The 21,325-nt window shown below is 40.8% G+C and overlaps 2 protein-coding genes across 2 annotated transcripts; one reads left to right on the forward strand and one right to left on the reverse strand.

Annotated features, from left to right (window-relative positions):
• Positions 1-8,002: 8,002 nt before the first annotated feature.
• chgb (chromogranin B) lies at positions 8,003-12,244 on the forward strand. The gene is made up of 7 exons (XM_014413466.3): positions 8,003-8,300; positions 8,493-8,539; positions 8,626-8,716; positions 9,032-10,334; positions 10,533-10,632; positions 10,823-10,933; positions 11,865-12,244. The coding sequence occupies exons 1-7, from the start codon at positions 8,255-8,257 to the stop codon at positions 11,943-11,945; spliced, it is 1,779 nt and encodes a 592-aa protein (XP_014268952.3). The 5' UTR covers positions 8,003-8,254; the 3' UTR covers positions 11,946-12,244.
• On the reverse strand, positions 12,240-20,655 carry trmt6 (tRNA methyltransferase 6 non-catalytic subunit). The gene is made up of 12 exons (XM_004542158.5): positions 20,312-20,655; positions 19,962-20,092; positions 19,660-19,769; positions 18,203-18,294; positions 18,021-18,104; positions 17,807-17,931; positions 17,518-17,688; positions 17,092-17,258; positions 15,822-15,907; positions 15,022-15,124; positions 14,705-14,791; positions 12,240-12,883 (listed from the first exon to the last, which is right to left on the reverse strand). Exons 1-12 carry the CDS (start codon positions 20,428-20,430, stop codon positions 12,722-12,724), a joined length of 1,437 nt encoding a protein of 478 aa, XP_004542215.2. The 5' UTR covers positions 20,431-20,655; the 3' UTR covers positions 12,240-12,721.
• Positions 20,656-21,325: the final 670 nt, after the last annotated feature.

The following is a 21,325-nucleotide window of genomic DNA, read 5'->3' on the forward strand; positions in this document are numbered from 1 at the left end:
AAGAGAGCAACCCTCTTCACCTATTCTCCTTGTCTGTGGTTAAGAATCAGAATCAGAATCAGAATCAGAATGGGTTTATTGCCAGATGTTGAGGTTTACAACATTAGGAATTTGCTGCGGTGCTTCAGTGCAAACAATAAGAATTAACCTATCCAATAAACTCAATGCATCTGGGCATGTAGACATGGTCAGAGGGACACACTGAAGTTTAAACTGAGCATCGTAATCGGGAACAAAGGCGATTTATGTGACTTTGTACGTGGCATGGTTGACTTTGATGGGCTGGTTGGAGTATTTTAGAAATTACTGGTCTACTGGGATTTTCAGCACAGAGAATGATCCGTAAAATATAGAAAATACCCAGTAAGTGTTAGTTCTCTGCGTGAAAATGCCTCTTTGATGCCAGAATTACAGGAGAATAACCAGATTGCTTTGAGCTGATAAGAAGGCAACAGTAACTCAAATACAACCGTGGCTCAGGGGGTTGGGAAGCGCATCTGTAACTGGAAGGTCGCCGGTTCGGTCCCCGGGCTCTCTGTCCTGGTCGTTGTGTCCTTGGGCAACACACTTTACCCTACTGGTGATGGCCAGAGGGGCCGATGGTGCGATATGGGAGCCTTGCTTCTGTCAGCCTGCCCCAGGGCATCTGTGGCTACAACCGTAGCTTGCCTCCACCAGTGTGTGAATGAATAGTGGCATTGTAAAGCGCCATATAAATCCAATCCACTATTATTATTATTATTATTATTAAATTACAACACATCAGCAGAACACCATGTCGGGTACTACTCCTGTCAGCTAAGAAAGGGACTGAGGCTCCAGTTTGCACAGGCTCGCCAAAACGGGACACCAGAAGGTTGGAAAAATGTTGCCTGTTTGGATGAATCTCAGTTTCTGCTGTGACATTTGGATGGCAGGGTCAGAATTTGATGTAAACACCATGAAAGCATGGATCCATCCTGCCTTGTATCAATGTATCAGTGGTTCAGACTCCTGTGGGGAAATGGTGTGGGAAATATTTTCTTGGCACACTTTTGGGCTCCTTAGTACCAACTGAGCATCGTTTAAAATCCACAGCCTATTTGAGTGTTATTGCTGACCATGCCCATCCCTTTATGATCGCAGTGTGCCTGTGTTTTGATGGTTGGTTCTAGCAGGATAACACACCATTTTATGAGGGTCAGATCATCTCAAACTGCTTTCTTGAACATGACAATCAGGTCGCTGTATATTCAAATGACCCACAGTCACCAGATCTCAATCCGATAGAGCACCACTGGGGTGCAGTGGAACAGGATGTTTTCATCATCCGACAACAGCTGACAAATCTACATAAACTGTGCGATGCTGTCATGTCAACATGGACCAAAATCTCTGAGGAATGTTTCCAGCACCTTGTTGAATCTGTGCCACGAATAATTAAAGCAAAGACAATCTCTGATTACTCTCTTTTCCACAGTTGGGCATTTTTGTAAGAGAACACTACTAGAAATTCATCAGCAACTAAACAGAATAACAAAGAGGCATTATCACATGTGTGCTTTGAATATTTAGTGATCAGCTTACACAACAAACATTATGTGCTGTTTGCTCCCACATCAAATATGCAGCAGATCTCCAGATGAAGCGTGTTCAGTGTTAATAGGTCAGAGATGGCAAATAATAATCGCAAGATGATTTTGTTTTGATTTGCACACATAGATAAAATAGACAGATAGTAAGTATTATTTATTGTTTTATTGTCCCGCAGAGCACACCGGTGTGATGCAATTGGTGTAATGCAATCTCCTATTTGAATCTAGCACAAAGGTTACCTTTCAAACCAAAAGGCCTCACCGTGAATGCAATCAAGAAGTTACCCCTAGGCTCTGTCTGAGGCCAGTATAACACACTGAAGCTTTACACTTATTGACAAGCTTTAAACCTTTGAACCTGAGGCAGAATTTAGATAAAATAATCCAATTTCTTATTCACCGCTGTCTCGGTCCTGACTCAGACCACTCAGTGTTGTCACTCCTGTGAAGAATGCAAAACATTAGTGTCAATTCAAGTAAAGGGTTGAAGGTCACAGCAGTAAAGATGCTTTAGGGGAGAATCAGCCAATTTTAATATCACTTCAGTCGAGATTTTAAAGCAGTGAATCGCTTTTCCCTAACATGTTTTTATACTCAAAAGTTACTGCTTTACTGCACAGAAAAGGATTGCATAACTTAGTTATTGACATGTTTTACAACCTCTGCAGTGAGCTTAAGGAGATAAAGCCTTCCCTGTAGGTATTTTGTAAGCAGTTCTCAGGTGCTTAATCGGCGTTACAGTCATAATCATGCAAAATGCAATATAATACTCCCCAGTCTGGACACTGTGTCCAAAACAAAACAAAACCACTGTGTAACCATTGTGTAAATTGTAGTTCTACAGTACACTATGTCTTATCTGCCTTTCCTCAGCTGCAAGTAGTAGGGACAAAAATCAATGACATGGAAAAGCTAGTTTGTATTTTGTGTTTTTATTTTAAAAAGTCTCTCAAAGTCAAAAAGACACAAGCATTCCTGTGCAGGAACTTTAGTGAAGCTATAAAATGTGATTTTTTCATGTATTGCCAAGCTAACACCATTCCCATTTTCTTTTATTTAAAAAAAAGAAGAAAAAAAAGAAAAAAAAGAAGTGTTTTCAGCTTTTATTTGCTTCTCCTATGAAGAACAAACGGACTTAGACTGTGAAGCTGTCGTCCCTCTTGTGAGCTCTTTCATGTGCCATATTGACGTGGTATTATGAGACAACAAAGGCAGAAACTACAGCAAGCCAGCAAGAAAAAGCAGCGACGAGAGAAAACGAGGGGGAAATAATGGAAAAACTTGAGTGCTCTTTTAAATCTCTCTTAGGAAGAAAATGTGGTCTGATAAAATACAAACACATGCATCGATGCTACACTGCCTCAGCGTCAGCTTGGACTTACGCTTTAATCACTATTTTGATGGAACATTTGTCTGTGTCTCTTCATCACAGTTATTGATTTGATTTATGTGATAGCCACATTAACATAAAAAAAATCAATACTCATTATTTAAACCCAGGAGAGGAGAACATATGCAGCAGGACCACATTAAATGTTCATTCACTGCAGAGGTTCAGTCCAAAAGGTTGTAATTCTGCTGAGATGTGTAGCAGTCAACATTTGTTATGAATAAATTCTTTACAAATCCTACCATGTGGATTCATGGATTTTTTTTTTTTCACATTCTGTCTCTCACAGTTGAAGTGTACCTCTGGTGCAAATTACTGACCTCTGTCATCATTTTAAGTGGGGGAACTTGCACAATCGGTGGCTGACTAAATACTTTTTTGCCCCACTGTACATGTCTCTATTAGAGACTGCCGAAAAACAACACTAGATGATTTAAAATAAAATTAAAACAAGAATCAAGGACAAATATTCAACCTTGTTGCACAGTAATTAAAACTAGAGAGAGGTCAAACTCTTTTATGCCATCCTTTTCTTTCAGTATAAACTGACTGGATTGAATATTAAACTCATTAGTTGAACTGGACTTTGCATGGATCTTGGCTTGATTTGGTTAGTTTATTGGCCTTTTTTCCCGCTACAATTGCAGCACCATAAGTTCTCAATAGAGTTCTTTTTATTTTACTGCCAGACTTGAGTGCCATGCTGTTAGCAGCAGGGTCCACATAAAAACTTTCATTAGCTCTTGCAACCAACTCGACAGTCTGCTCAAGCCTTCCTTGTACAGTTTGAGATATTTTGCTCTCTTAGCTGAGTGTAGCGATGATGCTATCTCCTCAATAACTATACTTCATTAGCACATTTTGGCAAACAGCTATGTAACCACATTAAAATGAGCCGGTCCTGTGCTACCATAATAAGTACTCTTAATGTTATTCAGCAGGAAACGCACAAGCATTTTGGATGAATGAGTTTTCACTGGAGGTGGGTTATGCAGTCAAAATGATGATATGGATGTATAACAGTGCTATAATGCAAACACACAGTGTCCTCACCGTGTAGTGTAAAGGCTCAGTGACCTTTATTCTTGAAAACCCTGAAAATCCCATATTCACTTTATTCATATTTATTCTCGTTTAAGTAGCACTTGGTATTCTTTTCTCCTTGAAGACTTCGTTAGAATCTTCACCTTTACTAAAATAAAATTTTAAAAAAATCCTAAAACCATCTGCATTAATAAAAAATGACTCATGGGTGGTGTCAGAAGAGCTCAGTCACAGTACCCAGTTCTACAAGTCTGCAGCTCACAGTCAGACAAACACTGAAAGAGTGCCTTCAGGTTCAGTGGGGCATTCAGCCCCATTCATTCTCTGTCGTTGGCCTCAGGTTATCTCTCTGATATTTAATTAAGGAGCTGAATTCTGTTATGAAAATGTTGCTGAAGCTGAACAATAAGTGAGGTACATCCAGTAAAGTATTATCATATTATATTATAAAATTAAGCCTTCACCTGCATGGCTGCTAATTAGGATAATCTAGATCCTGAATTAAACAATTAATCAGAGCTAAATCCTCTTTATAGGCCATTTTATCCTTGCAAAAGCCTTTTGGACCCCATTGAGTGCTGTATTGAGAAAGCACCCTGATGCCACAATGAAGGTGCTAATAGCATTACAGATCTGGATAAAGGGAGATATGGCACAGCCTGATGAGTGCATAAACAACCAAGCTGTTCTGTAATGACACCTTCATGGGTCATTTGGAGCTTCATTTTCATTCTTTACAGCTTATTCGTTTCTATCGTCTTTACCCAATGGTCTGCTTGGTCTTGTTTGTTGAATATCTAGCAACAGAAACACCAGAAGCCACAAGTGGTCCAGACTTTTTTTCCCATCACAGTGTGGATCCTGCTCTGAATCCTAAACTGTGATGAGGATAATTAGCACAAACAATGTTATAGCTGAAGAAATGGCATTTGAGCGATACCACATATAAAGTCAAAGGAGGTGGAGGGGCTCTCCATCTTTCACCAACCCCCATAAAATATAGAAGAATACAGTTTTCTTTCATGATTAATTGATTAAGCTTAGAGTTAGAAACACACTGTTTTTAGTTTTTGTTTCACCAGTTTGGTTGATTAATATTAGCTTGGTAGAAAACACAATGACCCACTTTTCTGGTTGATTCAAGGCCTTTTTTCACTCTTGGTTTAGGTAGTTTGTTTTGGCAGTGTGTTTTGATAAATAAGAATTTGGGAGAGAGGTTTAGTATTGTGAGACTTTAAAAAAAATTAACTTGCATTTAAAATGCTTACAGTTCTTTTAAACAATTGATTTAGGTGCTCTAACATAATTTGGGAGCTTGCCTGAGATTTGGAACCAGAACCTACTACAAATCCAGTTCTTGCTGATGGATGTGGCATATTTTTTGCATCAGGCATTACCAAAGTTTTTACAGTTCACCCTGAGAGAGGCATGAAAGGTGACATTAAACGCTACATGTATAAAGGCTAATTTACACCTGGATGTAGATGTAAAACTGTCTGTGAAGCTGGATTTAAGAAATAAGTGCTTAAAGCTTTAAAAACATTTTTAGCGCCATCTTCTGTCAGTACAACAGTCAATCTTAATAATCCCCACCCACCCACACACACAATGCTGTAATTACTGAATAAACAAAACAAAACACACAATTTCCAGAGTCCTCTAAAATGCTTCGGGGCCTCATACAGCAGCAGACAAGATATATTCCTTTTGGAACAAAGAGAAACTATTTATGGTCAATTGTGCTGTGATAGATGTTAAAAATGGATGGGTGCTAATTAGTGAGAACCTTTAGTCTTTAGTACATCAGACTGTGCCTATATACTAATAAGAAGCTACTCCTTCACAACAAAATATCAGAAAACAATGGTGCATTGATCATAGAATATTAACAAACGCACGTGTATTTGACCAAAAGTGACTGTACACAGACTCCCCTATTGTTCTTGGACTATCATCAAAGTCACACAGTAGGTTTGAGCCAAACACAAAGCTTGTCCCCACCAAAGATCAAAGCGCGGTCGAGGCTTTCATGCGGCCCACTGCATTGTGTTCATCATGAGCCACTTTGCCTTTTGTTCATTCATGTAAATGGAGATGATGAAAGAGGTGGTGTTGCTGCAGACGAGCCAATCTGAGTCGTGCTCTGAGAGACCAGCAGAGCACTCTGGCTTCTCCTCTGAAATCCCCTGTAAGCTCCTACAGTATATCTTCGTGGCTCACTGAAATATTAATCGGGCCTGGAGCAAAAGCGGCAAAGCCACAAAAATCACATATACAGAAGCACATGTGAATGAATGAGCACACATTTACGGACACACACACACACACACACACACACACACACACACACACACACACACACACACACACATTGTTCAGGCCACAGGACTTGTTTAATTCAGTGGCTCAGTGCTTTTGATATCTACTGACTGCATGGCTCACTGTGGAATATTGAGCCTCAGACATAACTTCCTCCCCAGAGACAATAGAGGAAACTGCAGAGCTCTTCTACCCTACTGCTGTTCACTGAACACAAAGCATACACACTTGAAAATGGTCCTCCTATATTTCACGCCACAGAATCAGTGTGTATTGCTTGTGTGTGCAATACACCATCTGGCATTACAGTTTTATGTTCTGAACAGTAATTAATTCAGTCACCCCAAAGGAGGCTCTGTGCAGTAACAAATAGAGATGTCAATAACCAGTCATGTAGGGATGACAAGCACAGACAAGAGTTCAGATTTGTGGTAAGCAATATTCCAATTTTGCTTGCAGCGGTTGCAGTTTCTGGACTTATGCTTTCCAAGACATGATTGAATTTGAATGTATTTTGTGGCATTTAAAGGTCAGTGCTTCTCATCGTATGTAAAAAATACTTATCTAAAAACATCCGAGATGGAACCACTTTAAGTTTTAAGCATTCTATATTGTCAAAATTCTCAGTTCACTTTTTAATTTGATTTGTTGTTGTTTTTTCCCTTCTTTTTCCTGCGTCTGATTGCACTGTAGACAAAGAGAGAACAAACTGCTGTACAGGGAAGTGAAAATGATGCAAAGTGCCAAAAAGAAGATGCCAGGACTTGTCAGTTTTAATGTCCTTAGCCATGCTGAGGCCAGCTTACTACGTCTGAGCTCTGTCGCTGCATGTGTCAGCTCATTCCAATCCAGTGTTTGTCATAAAGACAGCAGCACTCACAGATCCTGGCACTGTTTATGCACAGCCTAGTTTCCCACAAAGTTGGGAATGGAAAGAAAATCTCTACACTTACACACACCCACAATTGTACTTTGTACATTGCAGTGGGTAAATGTTCGTGTTTCTCTATGACAGCGGGATTACACACCTGATCAGGCCCACACTGCACCAGAAAGATCACTGCACAATGAAAAAAGGCAACAATAACAATATCAGTAACAATAAAAACACCTCTACACAGTCTTTTTTTCTTTTGATTTCTTCTTATATGCGCACCAGGCAGGATTAACCACAACAACTAATGATGCAGATCTCCATTAGTTTTCCTCTGCTAGTGCTGAAGCCCACTGGCTCCCAAGGGAAAGTGGATGGTGCTCGCTCAAAGGTGGATGAATCACTGGGGAAATTTGGGTACAGTTCTGACTTTCTTTAGCGCGCACACCCAAGCCGTTTGGGCAAATATAAGGGAGGAATTATATAACTACAACCGGAAACCGCAGAGACAACTGATATTTTAAGGGAATTAGCCACCAGGCATAACCTGAAATAAACATAACTATTTTTCTAAGGAGGACACAAGCACCAGCAGCAAACAGAAACTTCTCTGGGAACATCGAAAACGACACTTTCAAAGTAGTCTTGTAAGGTATCACGTTGCATAACATCTTCGGGGTCGTGTCGTGTCCACCCGCCGTACCAGCAGGACAAACACGCCGCATGAACTCTTAATGCCAGCGCCTCTTTAACCTAACGTGTCACCTGAACGCACCGCGACAATAACCGGATTACAATTTGGCTTCCCACAAAATGTCGAAATTCCCATCAAGTCGCTCTCTTTGCAGGTCTAATGAGTCATGACATTAACTGAGCCTAAGGTTGTTCCTCCCACGCCCCTCCAGCCCACTCCTCTCTTTATTTAAGGCGCTCCTCTGCTGCAACACTCAGAGCAGCAGGCGCACAGTCAGCGCAGCTCTCTCCTGCCGCCGCGGAGGGACGAGAGCTCCAGCTTTGTCACGTTTTCCCGGATTTACCCGTCAGCTCGTCACGATGAGACTTGTTCCAGTCGTGCTGGCGGTTACGGCTCTGTTGACAGGTAGGTGAAAGAGTTATGCCTTTCTTTTTATTCTGTTTTTTCACCCCTTTTTTGTTGAGTGCTGTGCAATAAGTTTCTTCAGGACCATGGACAGAGACGCCATCGATTCCTCAGATTCGCTACAAGCAAACTATTCGCTTATCAACCTATATGTTTAACACAGATACATTTTTTTTAATTATTCCAATGCAGGAAATCTTGCGCTTCCAGTTGGTAAAGAAGAGCAGAGAGAGGATGTGGTATGTTTTTCGATTCGTTGCTTTTTAATCAAAGCATTTTCTGTGCAAAGATCTATATTGTTATTTAGCTCATTTGATTTTTCCAGGTAACACGATGTTTGGTTGAAGTTCTGTCCAAAGCTCTCTCCAAACCGGACTCTCAGGTCGATCAGCAATGCAAAGACATCATCCAAGCAGGTCTGTGGCACAAATGATCGGTTGGATAATTCCAGGATTGTTATTATTATTTATTTTTTTAACCTTCAGACGGGTAAAACAGCACTCAGAGCGCAAGTGAGAAGCTCAAAGCTTTGAGCAGGTATAAAATCAGGCAGCATTACATTAAAAATGATCATAGTTTTCACATGACTTCTCTAAAAAAAAGTAGTGCTGATTTCCTCAGATCATTATTCTTTTGATCTAAAGGTTAAAATTCCTCTACAAATCCATCATAACTTGCACCTGTGTAGCTCTTTGTGGATTGTTTATAATATTTCTTTTGCTCTGTCACAGGTATTATACATGCCCCGTTGGACAAGAAGAGTGGGGATGGCTCAGTAACTCATGAAGAGATAGTCAAAGTTCACGCAGAGCCAGTGGCAAAGGCAGCAGATGTGAAAGACATCGAGGAACTCCTGAAGTCTGTGGAAGAAAAAAGAGAAAACCCAGAAGATGAGCGCAGCCAAGAATCCTGGAGTCTGGGTGATGAGAAGGACAAGAGACATGAGAACGATGTGGAAGAAGAACGGGAGAAGAGGAGCAGCTGGAGGCCTGGAAGATTCCACCAAAGAAGGCACAAACGAGGAGAGGAAGAAGAGGATGGCGAGCGCAGCCAAGAGAGTTGGGGAGTAGATGAAAAGAGGTCAGACGATGAGGAAGAGGAAGATGAAGACAGAGAGAAGAGGAACTGGAGGCCTGGAAGATACCACCAAAGAAAACACAAACGAGATGAGGAACCTCTAGGAGAAAACGAGGTAGATGAGGACCGTAGCCAAGAGCGCTGGGAAGCAGACAAAAGGCACGGGGATGAGAATGAGGAGGAGAGATACAAACGCATTTGGAAACCTACACATCGCTATCATCACAAGAAAACACCCCACAAACGCAGCAATGAGCCATCAGAGGGCGAGGAAGATGGAGAACGTAGCCAGGAGTACTGGGATTTTGATGCCGGAAGAGATAAGAGGAACTGGAGACCTGGCAGGTACCACCAGAGGAGACACAAACGAGATGAAGAGCTGTCAGAAGAAGCCAAAGAGGAGCCAGAAGAAGAACGCAGTCAGGAAGACTGGGATTTTGACACTGGAAGGGAGAAGAGAGAATGGCGGCCTGGCAGGTACCACCAGAGGAGACACAAACGAGATGAGGAGCTGTCAGATGAAGCTAGGGACGAACCGGATGATGAACGCAGCCAAGAAGACTGGGATTTTGACACTGGAAGAGAGAGGAGGAACTGGAGGCCTGGCAGGTACCACCAGAGGAGACACAAACGAGATGAGGAGCTGTCAGATGAAACTAGGGACGAACCGGATGATGAACGCAGCCAAGAAGACTGGGATTTTGACACTGGAAGAGAGAGGAGGAACTGGAGGCCCGGCAGGTACCACCAGAGGAGACACAAACGGGATGAAGAGCTGTCAGATGAAGCTAGGGATGAACCGGATGAAGAACGCAGCCAAGAATACTGGGATTTTGATACTGGAAAAGAGAAGAGAAACTGGAGACCCGGCAGGTACCACCAAAAGAAACACAAACGAGATGAGGAGCTCACAGAAGAAGACGCGGAGGCGGCAAAGGACAGAGACGCAGCTTTGAGGTACTTCAAATATTTTTTTCACATCAAACGACTTCTACTGTTAAGTGTCGCAGGTTCATTGCCTGCAATCTGGAGCACAAAATACTGCAGATTACTGTAAGAACAGAGAATAAAAGCCAAATCTCACAAATGAAACATGTGCTGCCATAAAAAACGAATAAATAAGAAGAAGTTGGTAAAAATCTAACCATTTTTCAGATATCTTGCTGAGAAGCGCAATCCCTGGATTTACCGAGGCTTCTACCACCCAGCCTGGTTTAAAAGGGATTCAGAAGAACACACTGCAACCTCAAACAAGGTAAGCATGAGGTTGTGACAATACAGCGTTTGACTGAAGATAATCAAATGCATATGACTGCTCTGTGTGCTACATCAAAGAGCGCTTAGTTTTGACATTTTTCAACAGAATGTTACTTCACCCAGTCTGAAGTCACTGTATAATTTTGTAGACACATAATGTGTTTTTTTCCCCCTTTTTGTCTGTTCAGATGGATGAACTGACCAAGTTGCTGAGCTATAAGATAAACCAGCTGGCTAACCACTCTCCTCAAGAGGAGGCAATGAGGAGCTCACAGCAGAGAGCACTTACACCACAGGAGGTACAAAAAAAAAACAAAACAACAACTATAAAAGGCTGCATTCACAAGTGCAAAAAAAAAGTGTTTTATGCCACTGATGAAGACTGAAAATTAGTCTTGGAATCACGTCTGTCACTTATACTGATGATCAGAAGGGTTCAGACAACAAACAGGTAATTTAATATTACAAAAAGTCAGTTCATCCAAAAAACGCAAACTGATAAAAAAAACCACACTGCACTCTGCAGCTGTTTCTGTAAACTATTTGCACCACATTTAGCTGACCTAGTAAAACCACGGAGCGCATCACACACCTCCACCGCACCGCTTCACGAGGAGAAAAAGCAGCTCGTCTCATTAGGGACATCTCTAGCCTGCACCGTGATCCTGGGATTTATCCTTCAAAAAGCTCAACGCATCTGTGCAAATGCACATCAAGAACCGCCCCTTGTGAGCATGTCCTCAAAACATAAAGGAGAATCTAACCAGTGCATTCATGAGCAGCGACTCGTCTGGCTTGCTTTGAATCTGCGTGCTGACTTCCTCACAGCGCTTCTTTTTTTTTTTGCTCTCCCTGCACCAGCGTTTTATGAGTGCTGCAGTAATCACAGTAAGAACCACATGACTGCAGCTTCTCAGAGCAAACAAAGTTATAATATACCCATTAAAAAAAAAAGAACTAGAGCCTACAGAGACCTCCCTGTCTTTGAAGCAGAAAAACAAATTAGGGAGGCGATGGCATAATGATTTATTAGTTCTTCAGCAATGCAACTACAAGCATGACGAGGGACTAGTTAACCTAAATGACCAATTACAATATTTTATTTGAAGCAGGCACAGGGTGGCGGGGGAAATAGAAGGAAATGTATGATCATTCAGTCCTGATTTCTATTCCAAATGTGATGCTGTTCCAGCAGGAAATGTTGGTAATGTGTTAATCTGTGTTTTTCAGGAGAAAGAGCTACAGAACCTGGCAGCGATGGATATGGAGTTGCAGAAAATTGCAGCCAAGTTGCATGAAAACACTGCATAACTGAAAAACAAAAAAAAAAAAGTTGCAATTTTACTGTATGTCTCCCAGTTTAGTGTGCTTGCAGTGTTAAAATGAAGAAAAAAAACAACAACCCTGGAGCCTTGCCAAAGCATTTTAGCTGAGTTTTCGTTTTTGTGATATTTTGATGTTATCAAATCAAACAGCATGGGAATGGCTTGGATGTTTATATTCAGAGAAATGTAAAAACAATATATACATATATGAGATCATAATTACTTAAATGTGTTCTGCAGAGTTTGTTCTGACTGCACTCAATAAACAGTTATTCTGGGACCAAACCAACATCTCTCCTTTATTTATTGAAGAAAAAACGTGGTCACACATTTGGTTCTTTTAGTACTGCTTTTTAATGTGCAGGTAGAAATGTAGCCCGCAGTAAAGCTGCATCAGCAACTGTTTCATAAAACAAATGGCAATTTCTGCAAGAATAACAAAATAAAATAAAAGCAAGTTATAACGTAGAATCTGGAAAGCATAAAAAAAAAAAAAAAAAACTTTTACTTGTCTCAGGACAAAAACAACCAAAGCTGTTACTCTCGACACACAAACTATAAACTGGCTAACAATTTACTCCTCATCTCCACTGATGTGAGCACACCCGGCAGGAAAAAGTGTTCTGATGAATACAAACCAGACACTCTGTCTCCCCTTACTACTGATGGTGTCAAATCAGTTCAACAGCACAGGAGGGAAAAAAAATCCCTACAGGCCTCTGGGAATGTGCCCTTAAAAAGATTTGATGCTTCTGTATTTGTTTATCCCTCCGTGTCTTCCAGTTTCTGTCTCTTTGGCGCTGGTTCTTCAGCTTGCTTAGAGCCTGCAGGTTTCGAGTGGTCCGTGGCAACGGTCGTCCCTGAGAGGAGGTAGCCCCCGCCCCCGCTCATTAGTAGCAGAGGATGTGTCCTGTCAGGCAACACCTAGGGACCAAACAGAGTCTCAGTCAGGAGACATTAACTCTGCAAGAATGGTTAGAGGGTGAATAACACTTTGGTCCTGAGAGTCTGCAAACATGCATTTATCTAGTTGCTGCTGCTTAGTATCCAATTCTGTAAGAAGCAATAGGAATGAAAAGGAATGCAAAATAAAGAAAAACAAAAGTAGGGAGTCTAATAATTTATCAAGAGCAGTGGCAATTAATGTAATGTAGTGATGCTCCCAAATGTAGAAGGATTTTATAAGTTAGTCCAAAGTAAAGTGTTTAGAAATAAAAGAAGCTTCAACAGGGATAATCAGCAACATCCCCGTGTTCTAATTAATTCAATGCTTGCAGTTTCTAAGCGGAGAATTAGATTCTTTTCTGGATTGTGTCATTACACATTGTGAATACTTATGGTTAAGCAATAGATCCTGGTGGGACAACAACCAATGAATCGAAAGATAATAATCCACAATTATTAATTTGGGCAAATATATTGGGCCACACCTCTTCATCTTTGAATAAAGGTGTCCCATGTCCACATGTGTATAAAAATCAAGCACCTAGCCATGCAGTCTGCATTTACAGACATTTGTGAAAGATCGGGTCCATCTACACAGTGTTTCAAAAGGTCTCAACGTTTATACATCGCTGCTATCATCAATTTGAGCACGACACTGTAACAGGATGTTATCGCAGCAAAAAGTTTGGGAAATTTATTTCTTGTTCGGCTGTAAGTGTGAAAATATTTACAAACCAAAGCAATTCAGCCACAAAGTGGAAGTCCATGTAACATTACAGACTGCTTAGGCAGACAGTGTTAAAAAAGCCTGGAGTTCCAAACCTCCTCTGACATAAACATCAGCACAAAACTGTGTGCTGGGAGCTCCAGGGCATGGATTTCCATAACCGAGCAAATGAGCTTCACATCACCAAGCACAATACCAGCGGAGAGGTATAAAGGTGCCAACACTGGACTCTGGAGCAGTGTTCTGTACAGTGACAAATCACACTTTGCTATCTGGTGGTCTGATGGGTGGGTTTGGGCTCCCTGCCTGTCTGTTTTGTTAAATTTGTAAAGTGTGGTAGAATAATAATAATGCCATGGGGTTGTTTTCCTGGATTGGCCTGCCCCTCTTTGTTCCAGTAAAGGAAAAGCTGGAATGACCCTTTTCTGTTGCAGCATGATTGTGCCCCAGTGCAGAAAGCAAAGTCCATAAAGGTACGGCTGGATGAGATTAGTGTGGAAAACTTCAATGGCCTGCGTAGAAGCCTGAACTCAAGCTCACTAAACACCTTTAACGTGATCTAGTATGAAAACTATGGGTCAGGCCCTCACGTTGAACATCAATATCTGAGCTCACAAATCTTCTGGATGAGAGGGCAGCAGTTCCCACAGACACACTCCCAAATCTTCTTTAAACTCGGTTTTTATTGTTACCATCTACTTTTTTAGTACCTGCTCAGTTGGGGGTCCAAGCGGTATGAGTCAATGGGAAAGTGTAATGTCAACTCTGTATGCCACAGACTATCCAGTCAGCGGCAGCACTTAATTAGTCATGAGAGCAATTCCTTCACAAAAATCAAAATAATAACAAAAAAAAGTAGCAGTTGAGTCGAGTTGAGCAGAGCCGATGCTAATGGAAAAGAGGTAATTGTCTAGTTAACCTAAACAGTGATAAAGCAGTTAGCTGTGCTGATTTGAGTAATTATTCCCTGTTGCTTGTTGACTATGAGCCACCTTCATTATACTTTGATTATAGAATAGCTTCAAATGCAAAAAAAACAGAAAGCACACACAGTGCAGAGTCCAAATATTTACCTGGTAATGTCTCAGCCAGGTGTCTGTGAGTCTGAGGTTGACTGTGCCGCCACATTCCTTGAGTTTCTTGAAGCACTCTATGAGAGGCTGCGGAAATCAACATAGAAAATATGACAGATTGCTCTTTCTAGCAACATGGGCATGAAGGAAGTTAATAAGTTCAAGCAACCTCTTGGCGGTGATAATGCCCATTGCATTCATGTGGTATGGCAGCCCCCCCCATTGGATGTCTAACCAATACAAGCCTGACTACAGTGGCAACTAATGAGAGATCTCACTTATTAGCTTTGTTCCGTACGGGACATGGAAGATCTTACCTCTATATACTGGGAATAAACTACAAAAGGCCTGGAGGGTGAGAGGAATTTGAGCAGGCCCAAAAGGACGGGACAGGGGTGAAACCGGCTCGATATAACCAGCCTGCAGGTGAAGAAGAGAGAGATGATTAGGCAAACAAGCCTAGTATGAAATACACTGTCAGCTGTACAGGAAATGCGTAGGTAGGCAATACAGCAATTCAGTAACTAATGCTGCATGCAAGACATTAACGCAAGACTCAAGGATTTAGTACCTTCCTGTAGTAGACATTCGTACTATATTTCAGAAAGCTGAACGAGACAGCGAGTCAAAAAGGGTGATTTAGGACAATGTGATTATCATAAAGCAGCAGTGATTTAGAGGGGAATCAATAGGGAAACAAGCTCAACACTTGTATTCCAGTCTCAGATGTCACCTTGATAACAATTTATCCATCAGTCACAAAACAACTATAAGGCGTTCTTCACTTTATATGAGAGGAAGCTGCTGAGCAATCAATTTACTTACCCCGTAAAGGGCAATGTACAATAGTCAATATGTGTGTGCTCAGAAGAAACAAATAATTTCTAATGACTTTTATGGAGATAGTTAATGACACTATAATCATTCATAAATTTCTCATCCCTGTGATCTACTGTAATTGCTTCTTTTTTTTTTTTCTTTTCTTTTTTTTTTAAATGACCTGGTTGAATATGGAGTAATTTTTAAAAAGGCAGAGCCGGAGCGGAGAGAGGTGGATGTTAGAAAGAGCGGGATGAGAGACAGAAATGTCGATGTAGGAATAAAATCAGACACCAACCCGTCGGCATTCCTTCCTTTCAGCAGGGCGACGGTAGCTGCCAGCTTCCTCTGCTTCTCCTCTAGTCTCAGCTTTTTCACCTGAGCCTGTAGAAAACAAACAAACCCTGAGGTCAGGAAACCATATGATAGTATGTGTACTGTTGAGAGTCATCAATGATGTGTCAGCATCATTGATGACTGTATCCAGTTGTTTAGTGATGATATATTACCCGTCCAATAATACTATTTATGCTGCCTTTTAACTTTGGCCCTGTCAACAAATGCTACTGTCATCCTTGTTCGTTTGTTTTTTTAAATAGTTTTAAGACTTCATGTGTTTTTACATCCATTGTTTTTTGGTTATGGTCTGAATTAGTAGATGAGTATTTAGACATGTAGTTTTTTTTGTGTGTTTTAGTTTCTTTTCACTCAGCTAATCCTCCAAGTGAACCAAAGGTGCCACCACAAACCACATGAGAACGAGACAATAACATGGAAAATTCATCCCTCATACTTTTATGTATTAATACACATCTATGTTATGTATTAATAGTACAGCCGAGAATGCAATCCATACATGGCTACAGAAACGACTCAATCTTGCAGCGTGCCCTTGCGAGTTGGGTCGGATCACGTTGTCACCATAAAGAAACTGCTCTGGAATTAGTTTGGAACTGAGACCACCTCCTCCAAAGGGGTCTCCGTATGATTGCTTTAGTCTGCACACGAGCATGATTACAGTGTCCACATCTGTACTGATTAACTGCACCAAAGAGGAATACTGTCCAGCCAACAGAATTTTTATTATGCAACTTACGCAACCAAGCATGCAGTGCCATAATATTGTGCTGTGGATGGAAACTCTAACTGTCATCTAACTTAACTTCACCAACCTTCAAAAACCTTACCGGCACTTATTTACTCATGTTCCTTTTTTGAGTCCAAAGTGACAGGAGGCTGGTATATTTTTGTTTTTTAGGACATTAATCATCTTTAGATGTCGAGTACCTCACTAGCTTAATGATAACTACTGCTAAATCTGCACACCCATACATATCTTCTTTGCCATGAAAACATGGAAGCCACATTTGACTGTCTGTGCAACTTCTATGAAGTCAGAGTAGCAACTTCATAGCAGCATAAAGAATTGGGAGTATTTACTCTAAATGGTGCATCTGTGTTTGCTTCCTTTTATGAAGTGAGACTAGCAGGCTAGCTCCTGTTCCTGATGACAACAAAACTAAGAGGATTGAGGGGGAAAAAGGAAAATGCATGAACGCTGGACACACCTTGGCTTCTTTGAGTTTATCCTTCTCCGTTTTCTCCACGTCCTGACCAGCATCATCACCAGTGTTGGTCACCATGCTCTCCTCCTCTGGAGTGCCTTGCTCTTCTGCCTCAGGCTGGTTTTGCTTCTTCTCTGCAGCCAAGTTCAACTGCTTTTCATGAGTATTCTCTGAAATGATAAATCTTTGTCAGCGTAACATTGAACACCATAAAGTATGATTCAGTCTCTTGAATCATACTTTACGGGTCAAGTTAGATTTAGGTTATTGTTTTACTTTCTGAACTACTGAATTAAACGTTTTCTGTATGCTCACGTGAACAAATGAAGATCAAACGGAAGAGAGAAGCTATACTTCTACATCTGAAACTAAAGGGGTGTAACTATCTTGAAAAGACTGTTAAAAAAAAAAAAAAAAGGCGAGTTTTACCAGCAGTGGGGTCTTTGGCACTGGTGTCCAGAGTTCCTGCCAAGAGAGCGTTGACGTGGCAGATGGGAAACTCATGCAGCGTGTCGTGAAAATGCGCAGGAAAGCCAAAATTCTCCACTCCCGCCCGCACTGGCCCACCCCCTGGGTACATTTGGATCACTGATCCGTAGCCTGGATGAGGAGGAAGCAAAGAGTATTTATTCAAAAGATCAAGGAAAAGATGTGTGCAAGAAGAACAAAACAAACAAGAAAAAAACCTTAATAACTGCACAGAGAAGAAGAAACTTGCCTCCCATTCTTTCCATGATGGATCCCAGTACAAGCCCAGCACAAGTCTCAAACACCAACACCTTACTGCCAGCGTGGATGTTCGCCAGAGTTAGCATCTGGGCAAGTGTGTCATACCGCAGGTGGCTGCGGCACATGGAAATATTTGTTTCATGTAGACATCTTACAGCTATTTAAAGAAAACACACTTACTGATAATTCATGTGCTGACTCACCAGATCTTCCCTGGTTCGCGGCCGTGGTACATCATAGCCAGGATGCGACAAGACGGTTTTAGAATCATCACCGTATTTTCATACCTGCAAAACACGGGAACAACCGATAACACTAATTAAAACACAGCTCGTTAAATAACAGTCCAGAACAGGCTGTGGCTGTATCATCATAAGTGACTCACTTTTTCTTCTTCTTCTTGATGTATTTAACCTGGGAATACTCAGTCTTATCTCCGAAAGTGGCGTGGTTATCTACGAGCTTCTTAATGATGTCCTGTGATGACCAAACACACATACAGTCGCTCGTCTCACTTTATGTTGGAATACAGCAATTTAATTAAATCCTAAAAACACAATGTTCCCACGAAAAGACAAAAACACAATGTGTTCTGTCTCTTTATTTTCCTACAACTTTGCTATCATGTATGCGGGACTCAACGCCAAGCCTGTTGGTTCCCATTTAAGATGTGCAACCACTAAAATCTATTTTAAATAAATATGTCATATGTTTAACTGCTTGTTTACACAAGTCTCTAAAGCAGTAACTCATTTAGATGTGTACTGTGCTAAAGTCTTATGCCACCCCCTATTTCTTTACATTGTGCTAGGAAAATGGGGGAAAAGGTGCAGCACTTTATTGAAAAATCTTCAAGCATACATGAAAATACTATATATATATAAATCAGAAATCGACAATTCTAATGACCAGCCTCAACTCTCTTAGGCAGCTTTCTTGCAATGTCTTTAAGTAGTCTTCAGGAACAGTTCTCCAGGCTTCTTGAAGGACATTCAAAGCTTTTCTTTGGACCTTGACTGCCCTTTGTCCCCTTGTCTGTCATGATGATCCCACACCAACAAAGTTGAGGTGCAGGCCATGACTGATAGTCTTCCATTCTTTGCATTTCTATCCAGGTTACTTCACTGGCACTATGTTTGGGATCCTTATCAAAATGAAGCTGCTGCAAGATCCTCAACACTACTGGCTGAAATGCAGTCCCAAACCATGACAGAGCCTCCACTGTGTTTTACAGATGGCCATAAACACTCCGTGCTGTACCACTCACCTGATCTATTCTGTTCTTATTTAGGAATATCAGGATTCATCGTTCCATGAGACTTATCGCCATGGATTCTCAGTGCAGTTCTTCTGTAATTTGGCATTCACAAATTAGAAGTGGACTTGTGAGATTTCGTTAAGGAAGTATTTCCTTCTGTAAAAATAGCTGCTGTTCCACTGAGATCATTCCTGATGAGGCTTCAGTAAACAGTGAAAGGATCAGCTGAATGGCCAAATGAATCTCTCAGGTCCCGTGTCATGACTTTACAGGATTTGTTCCCATTTCTTTATGACATGACTTTCACATAATGTTCATTGGCTTTAGATAGTTTTTCAGGTCTGCCTAGCTCTTAAGGCATCCCCTTGTTGGTGCAAAAGTACTATTATCAGTATTAACAGAGTTACCTTCTGTATTTTTCATATATTCAATTAAAGTCATCAATTAGAGATACTGGTCAACATTGGTTTTCCATCCAATTTGCAATGAAAAAAAAATATTTTTTTACCATCACTCTGTAAGATAACAACTATAGGCAGTACTCTGACACATTTAAATGTGAAATTGTAAAGTTTCACATGTACCTGACCCTTCAGACCTTTCTCTTTAAGAGCCTCAATGTCATCCCTGGTCAGCTTCTGTGATTTGCCATCGTCAACAATGTTTCTGTTGTCTGTACCTGCCTCCACTGCATCTGGGAGGCACAAACAAGCACACAAAGACACTACTGTAAGTAAAAGGTTATAGGCGGTAGAAAGTCTATGACATATTTATTTGGGTATAGAAGGTGGTCGTCACAAGTCCAAATGCAGCTGGTAGCATAAAAGAGTCAGTTGTATATCTGAAAATATGAAAAAGACTTAAGATTTAACAGCAGGTTACACACCAAGGGGGCTTGCAGTGTCCTTGAGCTCATGTGGCTTTAGATTTCCTCCAGACAAAATTTCAAATGTGGTGCTGTACAGCTGTCCCACTGCATTATCGAGGAAGATCCACTGCTTCTCAAAAATCACCTTTCTAAGAGAGACAGAAAGAGCAGTTTGTTAGTATAATCTGCATAATACATCTCACTGCACACATGCTTTGATCTGAAAATAACAAATGAACACAAAAGCATCTTATGTGAGCTAATCCTCAGTCTGTGCTTCTCGTAAAAATATTATGATCAGCACAAATTCAGTGAAGTATTTAAGGTGGTTAAAATGCTTCTATTTTCCTTTAAAGCTGTCAACTTACTTCCTCGGCTGAATCTGCACAGCTTTGAAGATTTCCCCTCGTTTCAACACAACGTAGTCACCCTCTTTAATTCTGTACTGATTATCATCGTCTCCGTTGTCCGCCATAACGAAGCTCATAAACGAGCTAACTAGCTCAGCTGAACGATAAATGTTTTTCTCAGCTAATGATTCGGGGTCTTCGCTGTCAAGGCACAGTTCAAAAAGGCACTACACTACCCTGCATAAATAGCAAAATATCCCAAATTAATATTTCCACGTGTTAGCTTTCACTTCTCTAGCTTCTCAGGACGGCTAAACGAAAGCAGAGTGCTGCTGGTGCCATGCTTCGACTTACTTGCCTGTGATTGGCTGGTTAGACATCGACGAGCTCGCTAGCCAATAGGAGGGTATAGAGTGAATAGAAGTGCGCTAAGTTTAACTTTAGAGTTCAGAATAATCGATATCATGGGTACGGGGAGGGGAAAAGGTGATCTTTCCCGAGAAAACGGCTTCATAGCGGGACTTAAAGAAGCATTGGAACACAATAATGCAAAATTATATTCTGTATATATAACGTGTTAATCTTTAGAGAACATTATGTGCAACATGGACGAATTTTATGATACTTATAGCAAATAAGGTCTTCTTCTCGTCATATCTATGCTTTTTATTATCTGTGACAATCACGGTGGTGCTGTTTTTGGAATAAGCTGCCTGCTAACCGGAGATCAGTTACATCTGTGACTAAAAATAGACTCAACATCTTTTTAAAAAAATGTTATATTTTGCTGTCACTGCCTTAATGCGTTGTAAAACTACATAGGTATTTTTGTCTTTTGTGTTAAGCACATTGAGTTTACACAGAATGACATATGCTGCATAAAGCTGTTGCCAATTCCAGTTAAATCTGGCAAAATATCTGTCTGTTTTTGTATACTATCAGCTTAGAGCATTACAGTATAAAGTCGGGAGAAATCAAATATCACTGAAATACACTGAAAACTATTGTAATTTTTTGCTTTAATAATATGCT

This window comes from Maylandia zebra, linkage group LG15 (genome assembly GCF_041146795.1).
Source record: "Maylandia zebra isolate NMK-2024a linkage group LG15, Mzebra_GT3a, whole genome shotgun sequence".
NCBI classification, from domain to species: Eukaryota; Metazoa; Chordata; class Actinopteri; order Cichliformes; family Cichlidae; genus Maylandia; species Maylandia zebra.

Coding starts and splice junctions, on each gene's coding strand:
- trmt6 (XM_004542158.5), bottom strand. CDS start 20,430: ATGAGCTTCGTTATGGCGGACAACGGAGACGATGATAATCAGTACAGA. Junction 18,295..19,659: donor AGAAAGGTCTGAAGGGTCAG/GTACATGTGAAA, acceptor TGGTCATCACAG/GACATCATTAAGAAGCTCGT. Junction 12,884..14,704: donor CCTGGCTGAGACATTACCAG/GTAAATATTTGG, acceptor TTTGGTCCCTAG/GTGTTGCCTGACAGGACACA.
- chgb (XM_014413466.3), top strand. CDS start 8,255: ATGAGACTTGTTCCAGTCGTGCTGGCGGTTACGGCTCTGTTGACAG. Junction 8,301..8,492: donor GGTTACGGCTCTGTTGACAG/GTAGGTGAAAGA, acceptor ATTCCAATGCAG/GAAATCTTGCGCTTCCAGTT. Junction 8,540..8,625: donor AAGAGCAGAGAGAGGATGTG/GTATGTTTTTCG, acceptor TGATTTTTCCAG/GTAACACGATGTTTGGTTGA.